This window comes from Drosophila novamexicana, unplaced genomic scaffold (assembly GCF_003285875.2).
Source record: "Drosophila novamexicana strain 15010-1031.04,08,12 unplaced genomic scaffold, DnovRS2.1 tig00000820-arrow-pilon, whole genome shotgun sequence".
NCBI lineage: Eukaryota > Metazoa > Arthropoda > Insecta > Diptera > Drosophilidae > Drosophila > Drosophila novamexicana.
Window position 1 is genome coordinate 2,832,370 of NW_020824828.1, and position 14,914 is coordinate 2,847,283.

The 14,914-nt window shown below is 40.6% G+C and overlaps 2 protein-coding genes across 3 annotated transcripts; one reads left to right on the forward strand and one right to left on the reverse strand.

Annotated features, from left to right (window-relative positions):
- The first annotated feature begins 1,738 nt into the window (after nt 1–1,738).
- LOC115764336 (gamma-aminobutyric acid receptor alpha-like) lies at nt 1,739–6,459 on the forward strand. Its single transcript, XM_030707291.1, has 6 exons — nt 1,739–1,916; nt 4,346–5,002; nt 5,073–5,155; nt 5,225–5,427; nt 5,488–5,979; nt 6,041–6,459. Exons 1-6 carry the CDS (start codon nt 1,891–1,893, stop codon nt 6,377–6,379), a joined length of 1,800 nt encoding a protein of 599 aa, XP_030563151.1. The 5' UTR covers nt 1,739–1,890; the 3' UTR covers nt 6,380–6,459.
- Nucleotides 6,460–7,229: 770 nt separating this feature from the next.
- LOC115764291 (gamma-aminobutyric acid receptor subunit beta-like) lies at nt 7,230–11,945 on the reverse strand. 2 transcript variants are annotated; one of them, XM_030707223.1, is made up of 8 exons: nt 11,780–11,945; nt 10,485–10,747; nt 10,002–10,173; nt 9,753–9,937; nt 9,528–9,685; nt 8,588–9,091; nt 7,639–7,860; nt 7,373–7,548 (listed from the first exon to the last, which is right to left on the reverse strand). In XM_030707223.1, the coding sequence occupies exons 2-8, from the start codon at nt 10,559–10,561 to the stop codon at nt 7,373–7,375; spliced, it is 1,494 nt and encodes a 497-aa protein (XP_030563083.1). In that variant the 5' UTR covers nt 10,562–10,747; nt 11,780–11,945. The 2 variants fall into 2 exon arrangements, with proteins under 2 accessions (XP_030563084.1, XP_030563083.1); XM_030707224.1 differs by lacking the exon at nt 11,780–11,945 and having other exon boundaries at nt 7,230–7,548; nt 10,485–10,561.
- Between the last annotated feature and the right edge of the window lie 2,969 nt (nt 11,946–14,914).

Below are 14,914 nucleotides of genomic sequence, written 5' to 3' on the forward strand. Positions count from 1 at the left end.
GGACGCTTCTACTGACGCCTCCCTGCCATATCTCATAAGTAACTGATCAATGCGGTTGATGAAATGATGAACCCTTCGGTAGATCGCATGAACATTTTTATTGAATAAACTGACAAACTATTTATATGCCTAACACTAAAAATGATCTATGGAATTCAAAACGGGTGGATCGAATCGAATGCCAATGGCAACAGCTTACTTCTTATCAAGTATCTGAGCTCAAGGCACATCGATTTTCATGCGAAGGAGTCATTAGTCAGCTTTATTATTCGGCATTCAATTCCATGTTCGTGTTCAGAATCTATGTGCAGCATAGCGAAATTATTTTGGAAGTGAGCTCCTTTGAGATGATTTCATCCATTGATGTTTGGGTTCTGATGGCTAAAGATTAATCAAAAAGGTGAACTCATTGAAGTATTCAAATTCTTATTGTTGTTATAGATCAAACCAAAAATTTCTTGGGCACGCCTAAGCTAGTCTCACTATATTTGGCAGGAAGCTCCCCAAAAGTTCAAGTCAAAAATTCTGTGAGCACAATATTTTGTGGCCACTTTTTCGAGTCAGCAAAGAACATGTGAATGATGGGATATATCAAATGCTTTCTTCGGTGTCTATTGTCCGATCTTTGTGCAAGCAGCAGGGCATAAAATGGCATACAAACCTCAAGACTATACTCTTAAGAATACGTTTAATTTTTTAGTTTTGAAGGGAACAGGAAAAGGTCTCCATAAAGTGAAATATTGTGCACCTGCTTAAACCTCACGCGAGTCCACATATAAATTTTGGTGTCCCTAGCTCTTATAAGCTCTGAGTTATGCTAAAAGTAAAGAATTTCGATATCGATTACCATTATACCATATTTCACTGGGTTCTGGATTGGCAGGATATTGCGCTCTGCTGTAAAATGATGATCGCCATTTTTTATAACAGCAATCAATTCTGTTTATCGATACTTTAAGAGAGCGCCTATCGATACTGTTAGAAATGTCAGCGCTAAAGCAAGTCAAGTTAGCAGTTATTTTTGAATTTGCCTGCCGTTTGCAGGGCACACACATGGATGTGAATTCTGTGTTTCAGTTTTTGTTTTGCCAACAAGTATATTATTAAGTATACCAGAAATCTTAGCTAGTAGATTAATAACATAAATAAAGTTAGATATACCTTTGAAACGTAGTTTTTGACAAGTTTTTTTCAGACAAGCTTCTGCCAAAATTCAATTAGTTTGATGCATGTTTTTACTAATTATTCAAACGACATTTGTTCAAGTCAATAGCGGGGCTGTAAATGAATATTTGAATAAAAATGATGTACGCAAATATAAAATGTAATATTACTTATTGACCTAGGCAAGCACACTCTTAAAGAGCAATATTTAAAAAGAGGGCTTTCAGAAATAATTAATGTGCAGCAAGCATCACGCAGACAATGACCGAACTGTCTTGGGCGGTGTGGGCCTGTCATATTTAGGTAAAAATGCCTATGGCCATACACGTGTGTATATATATATATGTGTGTGTGTGTGTGTGGGAGATCTGTGCCGGGGCCATGCAGTGATGGATTGAACAGTCACAGGCAAGGGGAATGGACACGTTTCGCGTTGCATGTTGCAACCACACTGCTGGTTTGATGGATGCTTTGCGCATGCCAGACTCAATGGCCAACGCCAGAGTCAAAGCCAGCAGCGACTTAGGCTTGTCTCAGCCACCTTGTCGGGATTCAGACGGCAAGCTGGCAACAACGAGCGCAAGTTCTGGCCAGCACAACATAGTCAATTACCCATAAGTACGCTAATTGTGATGGATTACTTCAGCTCGTAAATTATATTTCGAGTACTGCGTATCGCGTGTGTTTCATATCAATTTTATTTTTTTTAAATTAACTTGAATTATTATGATTATGTTGCGGTTCTTAGCCAGGTAAGTAATTGACCTAAAGTCATATTCACCGCATTTTGCCTGTCAGACGTTCAATCGTTCAATATATCTGCCTGCACATGGCCACTTGGTGCCTCGAGCACTGCCAATAGCTGCAAAACTGTCAGATGCGGTCAAGTGGTCGGGCCGAGGGAATCAGCTCAAATGCATTCTCAGCTAGGGTAATGTGCTTAAGTTGATTGCCCCGCCCCCTTGTGCCCACATGCGACATTGAAACCAACAGTCTTTAATTGTGTGCCAAGATTTAGTTTAGATTCAATTAATGCCAAAACTTCTAAGCTACAGCAAATAACTTGGAGCCAAAACCGAATTCGAAAATCAAACTGATTTTCTAAACAGCCTTTGTGCATTATGGCATATTTTAGATCTACGTGTGTGTGCGTGTGTGTGTTTAAGCGCATGCACAAGTGTGTGCATAGTCAGAAACACACACATTACAACGTGCTGCATGCAGCTATTATTTTGCGAATCAAGCAATTTTTTAGCATAGTGAGAGGGTGGCCTAGTGAGGGGGGAGATTGAGAAGTGGAAAAATGCTAAGTGAGTGAGAGCTGCACTAACCCAACTGGCTATATGCACTATATAAGAAAGTTGGCATTTTCATTTTTTTGAACTATAGTTCTATGCCTTTCAAAAGGAAGTAATTAAGAGTCTACATCAACGGCCACATTTCCAAGTCCGGCCCAAAGAGCCCGGAGGCGTAACATCGACATTTGTAGACATTCACGCGCCCAAACGCCGAGATTACCCAGGCACATCATTGGAAACGGTCGCAAGGTCGTGAACTGAATAACATGGTTTTGTTTTATTTTTTTTTTTTATTAAGCGATTCAAAAGCTGCAAAGCACCCGCGGCCAGTAAACAGCTCACGTTGCACAGTGGGGCCAGAAATATTAAATCATTTGTAGTTTCTACTTTTCGTATGCCCTATGCATGTCTAGTTCCCTGGCAACCCTTTGAAACAAAGATCACAGATTAGCGGACAGTTCATAGTACCCAAAAACTTAGTTCAACTGTTGTTAAGAAAATATTCCTAAATATGCAAGCACTTAGTTAAAATTTTAGGTTATGTTCCAGATGTTCTGTTGTCTTACAGAATATTTAGCAGAATTCTGTTATAAGTCAACAAATTGCAATCGCAATCAATATTGTTACTAGGTTTTTGTAGATTATGCTAGAATTTCGTACATTTTTGAAATCGTTTAAGCAAATATGCGTCCTCGTGTGCGTAAATGTGAAATGCACACAAATGCACAACACATGTGCATAATCATGGGTCTACTGTACAAATTATCCAGGCACTCTTTTGTTATCCTGTAAACGGCATTTCTTGTTGTTGTTGTTGTACTTTTCGTGTTGTTTTCATGTTGCCACTGACGCCCACGCCAACGTTGTTCCCATTGTTCAAAAATGTCACACTTTCTATACCTCGTAACCTAGTCACAAATGGGGTATATATTTACATAACATAACAAAAAGCCGAAAGGGCATTCGCTGGATATGTCAATTTAATGTCGATTATTTATAAAAGATACCAATTAATGTCGATTATTTATAAAAGAGACCAGTTAATTAACTGGTTGCACAGCATGCAGCTTGTTAAGTATTATGCTTCAGCTGTACTTCTATGGTTGGCTGCTTTAAGGGGTATCTTGCGGTTGCAACGACTGCTTATTGCACACTTTAGCTTAACAATTTCCAGCTCAAGTGTTTAATTGTTAAAGCCACTTCAAGTGTTGAACAATGCAAAAAGAAAACCCATGAAAATTATAAAACATAAATTGCTTTCATTGAGCTGTTTGGCCGTTTTGAGCACTTCATTTTGCTGGCACGTGTTTAGTTGCACTCTATAGGTATTATGTGGGCTTGAGCCAGACTATTTTATTGGGTTGTGAAACTAAAATCTCAAATAGAGTTTTTACTTGGTATTGAATGAGTGTATTCAATAAGCATAAGCATAAATAAGCATTTACTCATTTGGATCGGCTTCGAGTCGCAGGCAAATAATCCGAAATTCAGATTCAATTCAAATATATATTATATTATAGTGTAATCATGATGATAGTCGAACTATATGTAGGCCTCGAAAAGGTTAAGTTAATGTATTCTGAATAAACTCGCTGCTCAACCAAGCCTACTGGCCAAAAGCACTTTTAAAAGCGCAGGGGACGATCAGTTAAGGTAAAAGGGAGGCTGCGAGGGATCCATTTACCAGAACTTCAAGATCGTACCTTTTGAAATAAATATTAAAATAAATAATTATGCCCCAATTGCAAACTAAAAAAATAAATTCAAAATTTAGTTTGGCTTTTATTTATTTTCTGATACCATATAGTGAGTCGAACTATCAAATGGTATTTGTATTTTGTATATTGCGAAATGTTTTGTAAATGAAGGAAACTCTTTCACAGCTGCGTAATTTACGTATGCCTACTCGATCGTGCTCAAAGCATTTCCAATGTTACCACACCTGGTGATAAGGTGTCAGTGTCTGGAACGGCACAGTCAACAAAAATGCCGTTAATAACCAGCGAGTTCAAGGCCAGTCGCATATACGAGTCCTTTCGCGCACTTTCAACCGTGCCGGTAAGCAGCACGGTCAAAAGTCGCCTCAGTCGGCGGCTTGTGAATGATACGGCTGCTCTTAAGTCTAGCGGTCCGGGGCGTTCAGCGCGGCCGCGCACCGCCTCAGCGGATATGCTTAGCCGGAATATATCAAGCATTTTGGAGAATCTACTGAAGCGTTACGAGCAATCCCAACTGCCCACACATGGCCAGGGGCTGCCAACTGTGGTTCGCACCAATATACTCATACGCAGCATGGGACCCGTGTCGGAGCTGGATATGGACTACTCCATGGATTGCTATTTCCGTCAGTATTGGCGCGACAAGCGGCTGAGCTTTCAGGGGCCCATTAAGAGCTTATCGCTGAGCATCAAAATGCTGGACAAAATCTGGCGACCCGACACATACTTTTACAATGGCAAACACTCGCATATACACACAATTACCGTGCCCAATAAGCTGCTGCGACTGGACCAGGATGGCGGCATACTCTACTCAATGCGGTAGACCGAACCCATCTACCAATCTACCAAGCCCAGTTAAATAGTTGCTAATTCCAACTCCACTTTACAGGCTAACCATCAAAGCCACTTGCCCGATGGAGCTGAAGAACTTTCCCATGGATCGACAGTCCTGTCCACTCATCATAGGCAGCTGTGGGTATTCAACAGAGCTGAGTTCCTTACATGGTCTGCAGCCATCTGAAACATGTGAATCCTTTGCAGATGGCTACACCAATCAGCAGCTGGTATACGAGTGGCAAAATCATGATGATGCTGTCTCCTTTGTGCCGGGCATGACCCTTAACCAGTTCGATTTGATCAGCATGATGCACCGCAATTTCACATCCACCCGTCGTGAGGGCGACTTTAGTGTGTTGCATGTGGCATTCAATCTGAAGCGGCACACGGGCTATTTTCTAATACAGGTGAGCACCAACTAAATGATTTTGTTGACTCTAAATGCTTCAGGATGCGCCTTACGGCAGGTCTATGTGCCCTGCATATTGATTGTGGTGCTTTCCTGGGTCTCCTTCTGGATACATCGCGAGGCCACCAGCGATCGCGTTGGCCTCTGTGTGACGGCTGTGCTAACGCTGTCGACCATTAGCCTGGACTCACGCACCGATCTGCCTAAGGTCAAGTATGCGACGGCTCTGGACTGGTTTCTGCTCATGAGTTTTCTATATTGCATTGCCACGCTCTTGGAATTTGCCGGTGTACACTACTTCACCAAGCTGGGTAGCGGCGAGTTTCCGCGGCTGGAGGATGAGTGGGAGGATGTTGGTGCCCTGGGCTTCTCCTCGGGCGAAATTGCCGATGCCGCCGAGGCCAGCGATGACAGCGAGCCAGCTAACTCGGATAGCGATGTATTTGTCTTCGCCGACCACGATGCACTTCACTGTGAGCTGCCGTTACCGGCCGAGCTGAATGGCGGGGGCTACCCCAAACATAGCACGTTTAGCTGCCCCATTTATAATGTAAGTGACAGAGCCAAAGATTTTGCAAAGTGACCTTTTTATTTTGTTACTTTTTGAGTAGAATCAGCAACAGGCGCCCGCCCACATATTTCCCAAACTCTCGTCGCATGCCTCGACCATGGAGCGCACCACACAAACTGAGCCGCCCGCCGTTTCCCGCATGCGTCAGATGTGGCTCTGTCTCAAAGGGGACCTCAAGTTTCGCAAGCAACGCGAACGCGATGCCGCCGCCGAGAAGAGCGGCCAGGGACGTGGCGCCAGTTATGTGAACAGCATATCATTGATTGATCAAGTTGCACGTGTTGCCTTTCCCATGACCTTTGCCTTGTTCAATTTGCTCTATTGGCTGGCCTATGGCATGTATAAGAAAGAGTTTTCCTGGTCCATGATTAAAGCTTGAGCCCAATCGAAAGGCTGCTTCCAGGTTAAGCACACGTAACCACAATCCCCATGTAAGCTAAAGACTTGGGGGTTTTTTTTTTTTTTGGTAATAAATAAAGAGTTGCCATTGAACAAGATTTGACTTTCTTAAATTCAAATAGTTATCATATTAACAAATTTGGAGTGCTTACAATTCGCAAATGGTATACGCGCTGGCTTGTATAGTAACAGCCATTTGTTGGACTGCAGAAATTTGTGTTTAATTAGTTAATTCAACACAAAAGCTCCGTAGCCTAAACACAATATGATCTTAACTATACGAGTTAAGATCTGTTGAAGACATCTTCCCGCATTGCTACCCGAATAAAGTGAAATAAAAATGCAGTTTGTGTAAAATATGTAAACCATTTAAATAACATTTCTAAGAAATATACAGTAAATGATCTCAGTGATATTGTGAATATTATTATGGATAACAATGAAAAGCATTTGAAAGAACAAGAGGAAATTATTTTTGACACATCGAGCTGGCTCCGTGGTTCAAATTGTTTGCTTAATATTAAGTAATTGGTTATGACGAGCAGCTCGAGTCCATATTTTGCCAAATGCATACCAATTCCTTGCACAATTTGGCTAAACTCGTACTTAATTTAATTGTGTACCTAAATTTTCAAATTACTGGGAACACAATTACTGTGATTTATCTATTGTGAATAGCAATACTTAACAATATACTCATATGTATGTATGTATGCATGTATATATATCGCATGTATATGTATATATGTGTTTATGTTGCGGGCTTGTCATTCATTTATATAAATTGGTCAATGTCAATATATATATATATATATAGTATATATATGCATATATATATAAATATAAATATATGTATATATATATATATATATATATATATATCATATATGGTTTATCAGTGGGAGGGCAGCAGGTGGTGGCCAGGGGCAATGATACTTGGGCAGGTATTACTAAGACTTTCAGCCGCGACTACCTATTCTAATATGTAGAAGATCCAGTAGCCAAGATTGAAAGCACAGAAGCTAATCGGGAATATCAAGCGCGAATACTTGTCAATAATGTTAACATCTTTGATCTTTGGTAATGTCGCCCTAATGGCCGAGGCGCTCTTTTTAATGGCATGCATAACGCGCGGACGCGTTGAGATTCCTGTTCGAGAGCGAAAGAAAGAGAGAGAAACAGAGAGAAAGAGAGAGCATTAATATTGGAATAAATATGAGATCCATTTGTCACACTTACCCCTTTGGCCGCGATGTCGGAGCTGACTGCGACCAGTGCCATAGTTACGGGTAATACGAAAACTTGGCGGAAACTTGGCCAAGTCCATGGTCTCGGTGCCAATGGAGCCGAGAGTTACATTGTAGTTACCTTTGCGCAACGAAGGTATAGGACTCATGCGTACGTCCTGCAGCTCAATAATATCTTCTGTGGTTGAACACGTTTCGGACTTTTCCAATTTGCCTGTGTAAACAAATGCACAAATCGTGAGAAGTCAGCAATTTCCTAGGAAAAGCAGACAATGAGCTTATTTTTGAGCTTCTATCAATCAATTCAATCAATGTGCCTTAAGTCTTTCACCTGCCTTTTATTCGCATAACATAATATTAAAGTTTTCTACCCAAGAACAAAAAAGCTAGGGACTTAAAACATACAAAACTTCAACTATTGCCCGCGCAGATCGGTTTTCATCAATAACTTGCCGTGAGTCCATGAAATCGATAGGAATCTTTATCAACATTTTGGTTTTTGAGCATAACTCAGAGCTTATAAGAGCTAGAAACACAACATTTGGTATTTCGAGAATATTTCCCACTGGAACTTACTTGCTTTACTTACTGGCATATCCAAATACGTTAAGATACATGCAATGGTTGGGTTCATGCTTTAGAGCTATTTCTCCCCTCAAAGTGTTATTACCCAAATCATTTTGCAGAAAATTATAGTTTGATTACTGTTCGATTGACTTTTGGGAACCGATTCAGTTTAAGTGAAAGTAATTCGGTTTAAAACCATGGATTTTATCACAACATTCTAAGCAACAGGAATAACGTGGTGTTACTTTTCCTTAGATTCGATGTCCATCCTAAGATTTGGGTTGTCACACCTATTTGATAACTCACACTAACGATAACAGTATCAATTCAATGTATTACAACTCGTTTACATAAACTAGGATATTTGATGTTACCTATTTTATGTCGATCACAATCCTTCAGCTTTTTGATCTTCTTTTTGGCCCGCTTGCCCCAATATGTATAATTGACTGCAGCGTATTCCAGGAGAGCGGCAAACACGAACACGAAGCACATCACCAAATAGATGTCAATGGCCTTCACGTAGGAGATGCGGGGCAAGGAGCTGCGTACCCCCGTACTGATCGTGGTCATGGTCAGCACCGTTGTGATCCCGAGGGCAACTCGTGCGCTCGTCGCCTCGTGGTTAATCCAGAATGATACCCAAGATAGCATCACGATTAATATGCTGGGCAAGTATGTCTGGAACACAAAGTATCCAATATTGCGCTGCAACTTAAAGGAGAGCGACAGCCGCTGGTAGACGCCAGTGGCCAGCCGTTCCTTCCTATCGTTTGTCTCATAGCCAATGATCGTAAACTGTGGCAGTTCGGCGTCCTCCACGCCGCGTACCGGTGTTGGCTTCCAGTACATGACCACATCGCTGACCGTGTACCCGTCTAAAAAACAAGAGTTAACTTAAATATCTTATCTAATCTGAATTTGAGGTTGTGTTATAAGTGAACGGGTACTGAAAACTTGAAACTTAAATATTTGTATAACTAAAGCTGGATCATGATTAGCAGAAATGAGCCGACATTGTCCGGTTCTTCACATCGAATAGAAATGAAAAATGTTTGGACACATTGAAAATGATTGGACACCAAATAGATTGGTTCGAATTTCAACTTATTGTGTATGGATTAGACAAGAATGGCATGAGCTCTCTATCTGCAAATGCAAGCAAAAATGTACCTTAAACTGAAAGCAAAATGTAAGCTAAAAGAAGTCAGAAAGAAAGGTGGTAATGGTGTTGGGTAGGGTGATTGATAACGAAAACCGAAAATAGACATATCGCACTCCAGAATAAAACAATCATTAAGCTACTTTACTTACAGCTCTCAATTTCCACGGTGCAGTTCTGCGAGTCCAGTGGGTAATAGTGCAAATCCATCATGCAGGCGAGTGTCGTGGTAAAGCGCATGCCATAGGTAACGGCGCCGTCGCCACCGAGGCGCACCAACTTATTGCGCTCAGTGACATCATGTAGGAAGCTAGTATAACAGATAAGTATGATATGTTTATATGCAAGAGCTGTAGCTGCCTGATCAAACGACTGACCTGTTCTTGTCGTTGGCAAAGAAAGTGTCTGGGACCCAGATCTTCTCGGCAAAGTCACCAGATAGCGTCAGCACATCGTTGACCCCATCGTCGTCTGCATCGGAATCATAGTACGGTCCGTAGATGTTGAAAGCCAGGCGCTCGTCGCGCCAATACTGATTCAAATACATTGTTATAGTATAGTCCTGTATAAAATGGAATGCCGTTTACTATATGATTCATGCACTTTGTAGCAGTATTGAGGCTCACCATATTAACTTCTGAGATCGCATCAAAACTTGCTATAGTCAAATCCATGCCCACGTGTAATGGCTCGCCTCCAAAATTGGGCCGCAGCCGTATATCATATCCTTGCAATATTTTTGAGATCGTCTGGGTTACATTCTCTAAGCGGCCTGCGAGCATTTCTTTTCGCTTGCATCTGTGCAAGAATAGCATATAAAAATACTTGTATTAAATATTTTTTAAATAATTGTGCACTTGCAAAAGTTGTTGTACTAAGTACAATAAATAATAATAATGATTTAGTGGCCACAAGCACAGTTTTTGTCCCATTTGCATTTCTTGTTTCTTTGCTTGACGCTTGCAATTCTCAATTTGTTAAAGCTTAGAATGGGGAACAAGGGGGTGTTTACAATCCTAGAGTAGACAGCAGAGTCTGCTGACAATAGAACCATAATGTTCTTGAATTCGTCGTACAGACAAAATGTTGATCTTAACTCCATGACTTACCGTACTAATGATAGCTGGGCGCTCAGCACTAACAGCAGCAGGCTGTAACATACGCCCAGGTGGCCAAAACTAGTCATATTGGCAGCGTTAACAGTTGCTGTTGCTATCTCACTGTAATTCTCAACTGGTTGGCATTGTTTCTGCTGGTATTTTCAGTTTGATTCCGGATGGCATTGGCTTCCGTTCGGAGGTGAAACGCTTATTTCTACTTTTGATTACTTAGCGCAGCATTGTTTTAAGCGTTGATTTTATGATGCATATAGCTATATATGTATATGTATATATGTACACAGATATATTATTAATAAGCTATATATATTAAAAAAAAAACATGCAATCACGTGTCTTTGCAGTAAGCCATGTGTGTATGCATACAATGTTTAATATGTCCTTTAATAATGTCCCAATAAGCTCATGGCATATTGTTTATCAGAAATGCAGTTGCAAAAACTATTCCCAAGTTTAAGCTGTCTTTTTCTAATAAGTCATTCTTGAATTTGCAATATTGCTATAGTTTTATGTGAATACTGTAGCCTCAGATATATAGCTCGTATACATTCCTGTAGCCTGCTGAACACTCTGGAAAGCACACAAGCTTCTTCAACGTTTCAAATTCTACCTAATGACATAAACATTGACTTCTATATCTGTCACATTCCTTGAATATGTTCGAAAATATGTTCGTAATATGATAAAAAATATGTTTTCCCTAATAGCGTATTGTGAGAGCGTCTCATGGCTTTTCGCACATACAATTTTTTGCTCGTTAATGTGGCCCTCATTATTGTTACTCTACACATGTACATAAATGCATACATATGCATACATATGTATGCATGTGTATGTATGTTTGTATGCGCATAATTTTATGCGTTTGCCTTTTGTGTGTTTGACCCATTTTTACAGTGGCAGCTATAGCAAAAAAAAAGAAACAAAAAAAAAAAAAAGAAAATGGCAACTGTGTCGTACTCTGATTTTCTATTTTTGAGTACATATTTATAGGCGCACGTACACATACGCAAGTGTAATAACTGTGTGGGCGTACGTGTGTGAACGTGTGCATTTCGGTTGGCATTGTTCGCTTGCATCTGTGTTGCGTTTATTTCATATAATTATAATGCTTCAGTCTACAATTATCCCTGCCAAATGGGAAATGACGCTTCCACGCGCACACACACACCCGCACACGCACACACACACACACACATACGCAAACGCAAACGCAAACGCAAACGCTTAAAATAGAATTTTTATAAACGAAGAAAATTATCAGGAACAACAGAAATAAAACAAACACGAATCGGATGACACAGTAGCACGTCGCTCAAGTAACAGTATATCACAGACGACCGTCCAAAACTCGATTTCTCATCCACTTTTTCCCGCTCGCCCTATATCTAAATATGTATCACTGTATCGCATCGCTGCGCGCAACGCGTGTCGTGGGCAGCGTTTGTGTGGAGCGGCTACCGTTGCTAGCTAACGAATGATTACTGTCAGTTACCGTTCGTCTTCGGCTGCTGCAACTCTTGCTCTAATTGATGATGATGATGACGGGGACGGAGACGGGGGCGGGCATGGGGATGGGGGTGGGGATTGGGATGGGTATGGGGGTGAAGATGAACATGCTTATGTGGGCACACTCGCCAAAGTCCTGGGCCTGCGCATATTACATTCCGGCGACAATCCACTGCCGCCACACGCAACGCTTCATTCAGAATCACGAAATGCCAATGCTCATTTAGGGTTGTCGCCGTTTACCAGTTGCCTAGCGCCACCTGGTGTACAGAATACATACACCCATACCATATACACCCATGAGCAGCATGCGTTAAACGAAAGTGACAGCTGAACGTCAAGTATTTAAGCACTTCAGGACATCTACGACTTATTGGTATTGACAGCTTGTCATTTTGTTAAACATTTTTGATTGTGACATATATGAACAATAAATGAACATCAATTCTATTTTTATTCGAAATACAGAAGAATAAGGAATAGATGCTTACGTACAAACATGTGCATACAAACATGCTTATACTTTTTATACTCCTATTTTTGTTGGTTATATATATGCATATATGTATATTTGTGCTATCTACTGTTTGATTAGTCATTTAATATTTTGTTTTTGCACTACAGCAGAAGAGCAGAAAGCGGGTAGGGGCAACGCCGGACTTAAATGACCGACCAGCCCAATTGATTTGGGCTGCCAGCTGTTTTACATGGGTTGAGAGTGAAGCGTTCGCTCCCTGCATGAAACTCAATGGCAAAAGCTCTGATGCTGGCCCAGGCCTTTGGGCTGCTGGCAAAAGCTGCCCATGGACCAGAGCGAGCTTTGGCAAAAACAAAAACAAAAATAGGAAAGCTTTGTGAGCACACGCAAGCATAAGACAAGGACGAGGCTACAGCAACAGCAGCGATTACAGTTACCATTCCATTGTTTTACGCAATCTGCGTGCGCGTGTGTGTATGTGTGGGAACAGTGAGCGCAAATGCTGTCAGTGTATTAGTGAGCTGCGCTCGCCCATTCAGAAGGCCCATTGAAAACGTTTGTCTTCGCAGTGTTTACGCTCAGCTATCACTAATCGAAAGCTTTTCCCTGCCCACACACTCTCACAGAAAAGCACACACGCACACACAGATTGTGTGGGACAATCGGCTCAGCTGCGAATTGGGAGCAGAACGCCGACTGCTGCTGCGAATCTCTGGTTATTTCACATTTTTCGTAGTACGGAGCACGGAAGCAGACGTTCCAAGCATTGAGCTGACGCACGTACATCACGCTTCAACCACAACAGCAGCAACAACAGCAACAATAGCAACAACAACAACAACAACAACAACAACAACAGCAACAAATTACATGAAACTTCAGCAAAAAATTGGCCGAACAGTACAAATACAGGAAATTTTTCCATTTTATTTTATTTTTTTTTTATCTGTGTGCGTGCAATTCAAACGGAACGGATCAACAGAATCATTAGCTCAGAGCACATATGTACACACTAATGTGCTAGGAAGTTGTGCGACGAATATGACAACAACAACAACAACAACAAAAGCAACAACAAAAGCAACAACAACATCAACAACGACAACGACTCTAGCTGCCTATATAGGGCGAAGGGTATAAAGCAAAATAATTGCAAAATACGCGTCAAAATTAGTTAACCAAACGGCTTTAATCTAAAATACATAATATATATATGTATCTACATACATTGTGCAGTGCGTAGATGTGAGTGAATGCGCATGCTCTACATAATATTTTATTTAGTGCAGCGAAAGCAAACATTAAATCGTGCTCAAATTCTATTCTAACAAAGAAGATTTTTTTTATATTTTTACATTTTTACATAAAGCAAGCCACAATGTTAAGTTGGAGCGAATACTTTTCATATGTCCAAAAGTCCGTGGGCCGTAGGTGATGCTGCTGTCCCTGTAGACTTTCAGAGTGGGTGTTTCCCACGCCGGAACATACACATACACGCATCAAATACTAACACAAACGGACTCGCACGAACACCCACACACCCACACTCACACATACACGCCCACATATACTCGCTCATAAAGTAGCTTCATCTAAGCAAGTGGGCACAGCATCAGCTAAAGGCCACAACAAATCTCAATAGCTAATTAATGTTTGACATACAAACTAGATAATGCGATAATTACAAGGCTCATAATATGATTTGCATAGCTAAATCAAATATTGGTCAACCAATTGCCAGCGCCTCAAGGTATGCTGCAAAGCACTCGCAACAGGCATTTTTCCAAAAAGAGAAAAGCAGGAAATACTAAAAATCGGCACAATAATGAATGCCAATGATTGATGAATGTATGTAACTACTTATGAACAAATAGCACACTAGAGGAGGCTGACGAATATGAAATGATATTTGAAGGCAACTAACTAGGCAAATCAAATATCAACTTAAATCTGAGAAACAGTTAGCCCGGTAAAATTTTCGAAAATCATAAGCTGTCGTTTCTGTAACAATTCTAGATATGTAGATACCCATGCATATATGTGTGCTGTACGTATTGGTATACTTGCATATAGAAACTCAACAGTTTAGAGTTTATATTTAACATATAATAAATATGCAACGCTGCAACTAATTAGGTATTATATATAGTATATGGGCATGTACTCAAAATGCATGCACATACACATACATGAGAAGAGATAATAAAATGCGACGAAATCATGCTTATCGATTAGCAGCTTAAGCACGTTCGACGGATCTCAACTATAGTCATAAATAAATAGTAGCAGAAATAATACTTAAAAGCTTAAAAGCCGCAACAAAATGCAAATAGTTTCAAGTGTGTAACAAGTGAAATGTTATATTGAACAGAGTCCGAGGCATTAGAGCTGACAAATGTTCTATGCAAATAGCGTTTACTTTAAAACGCCCAAA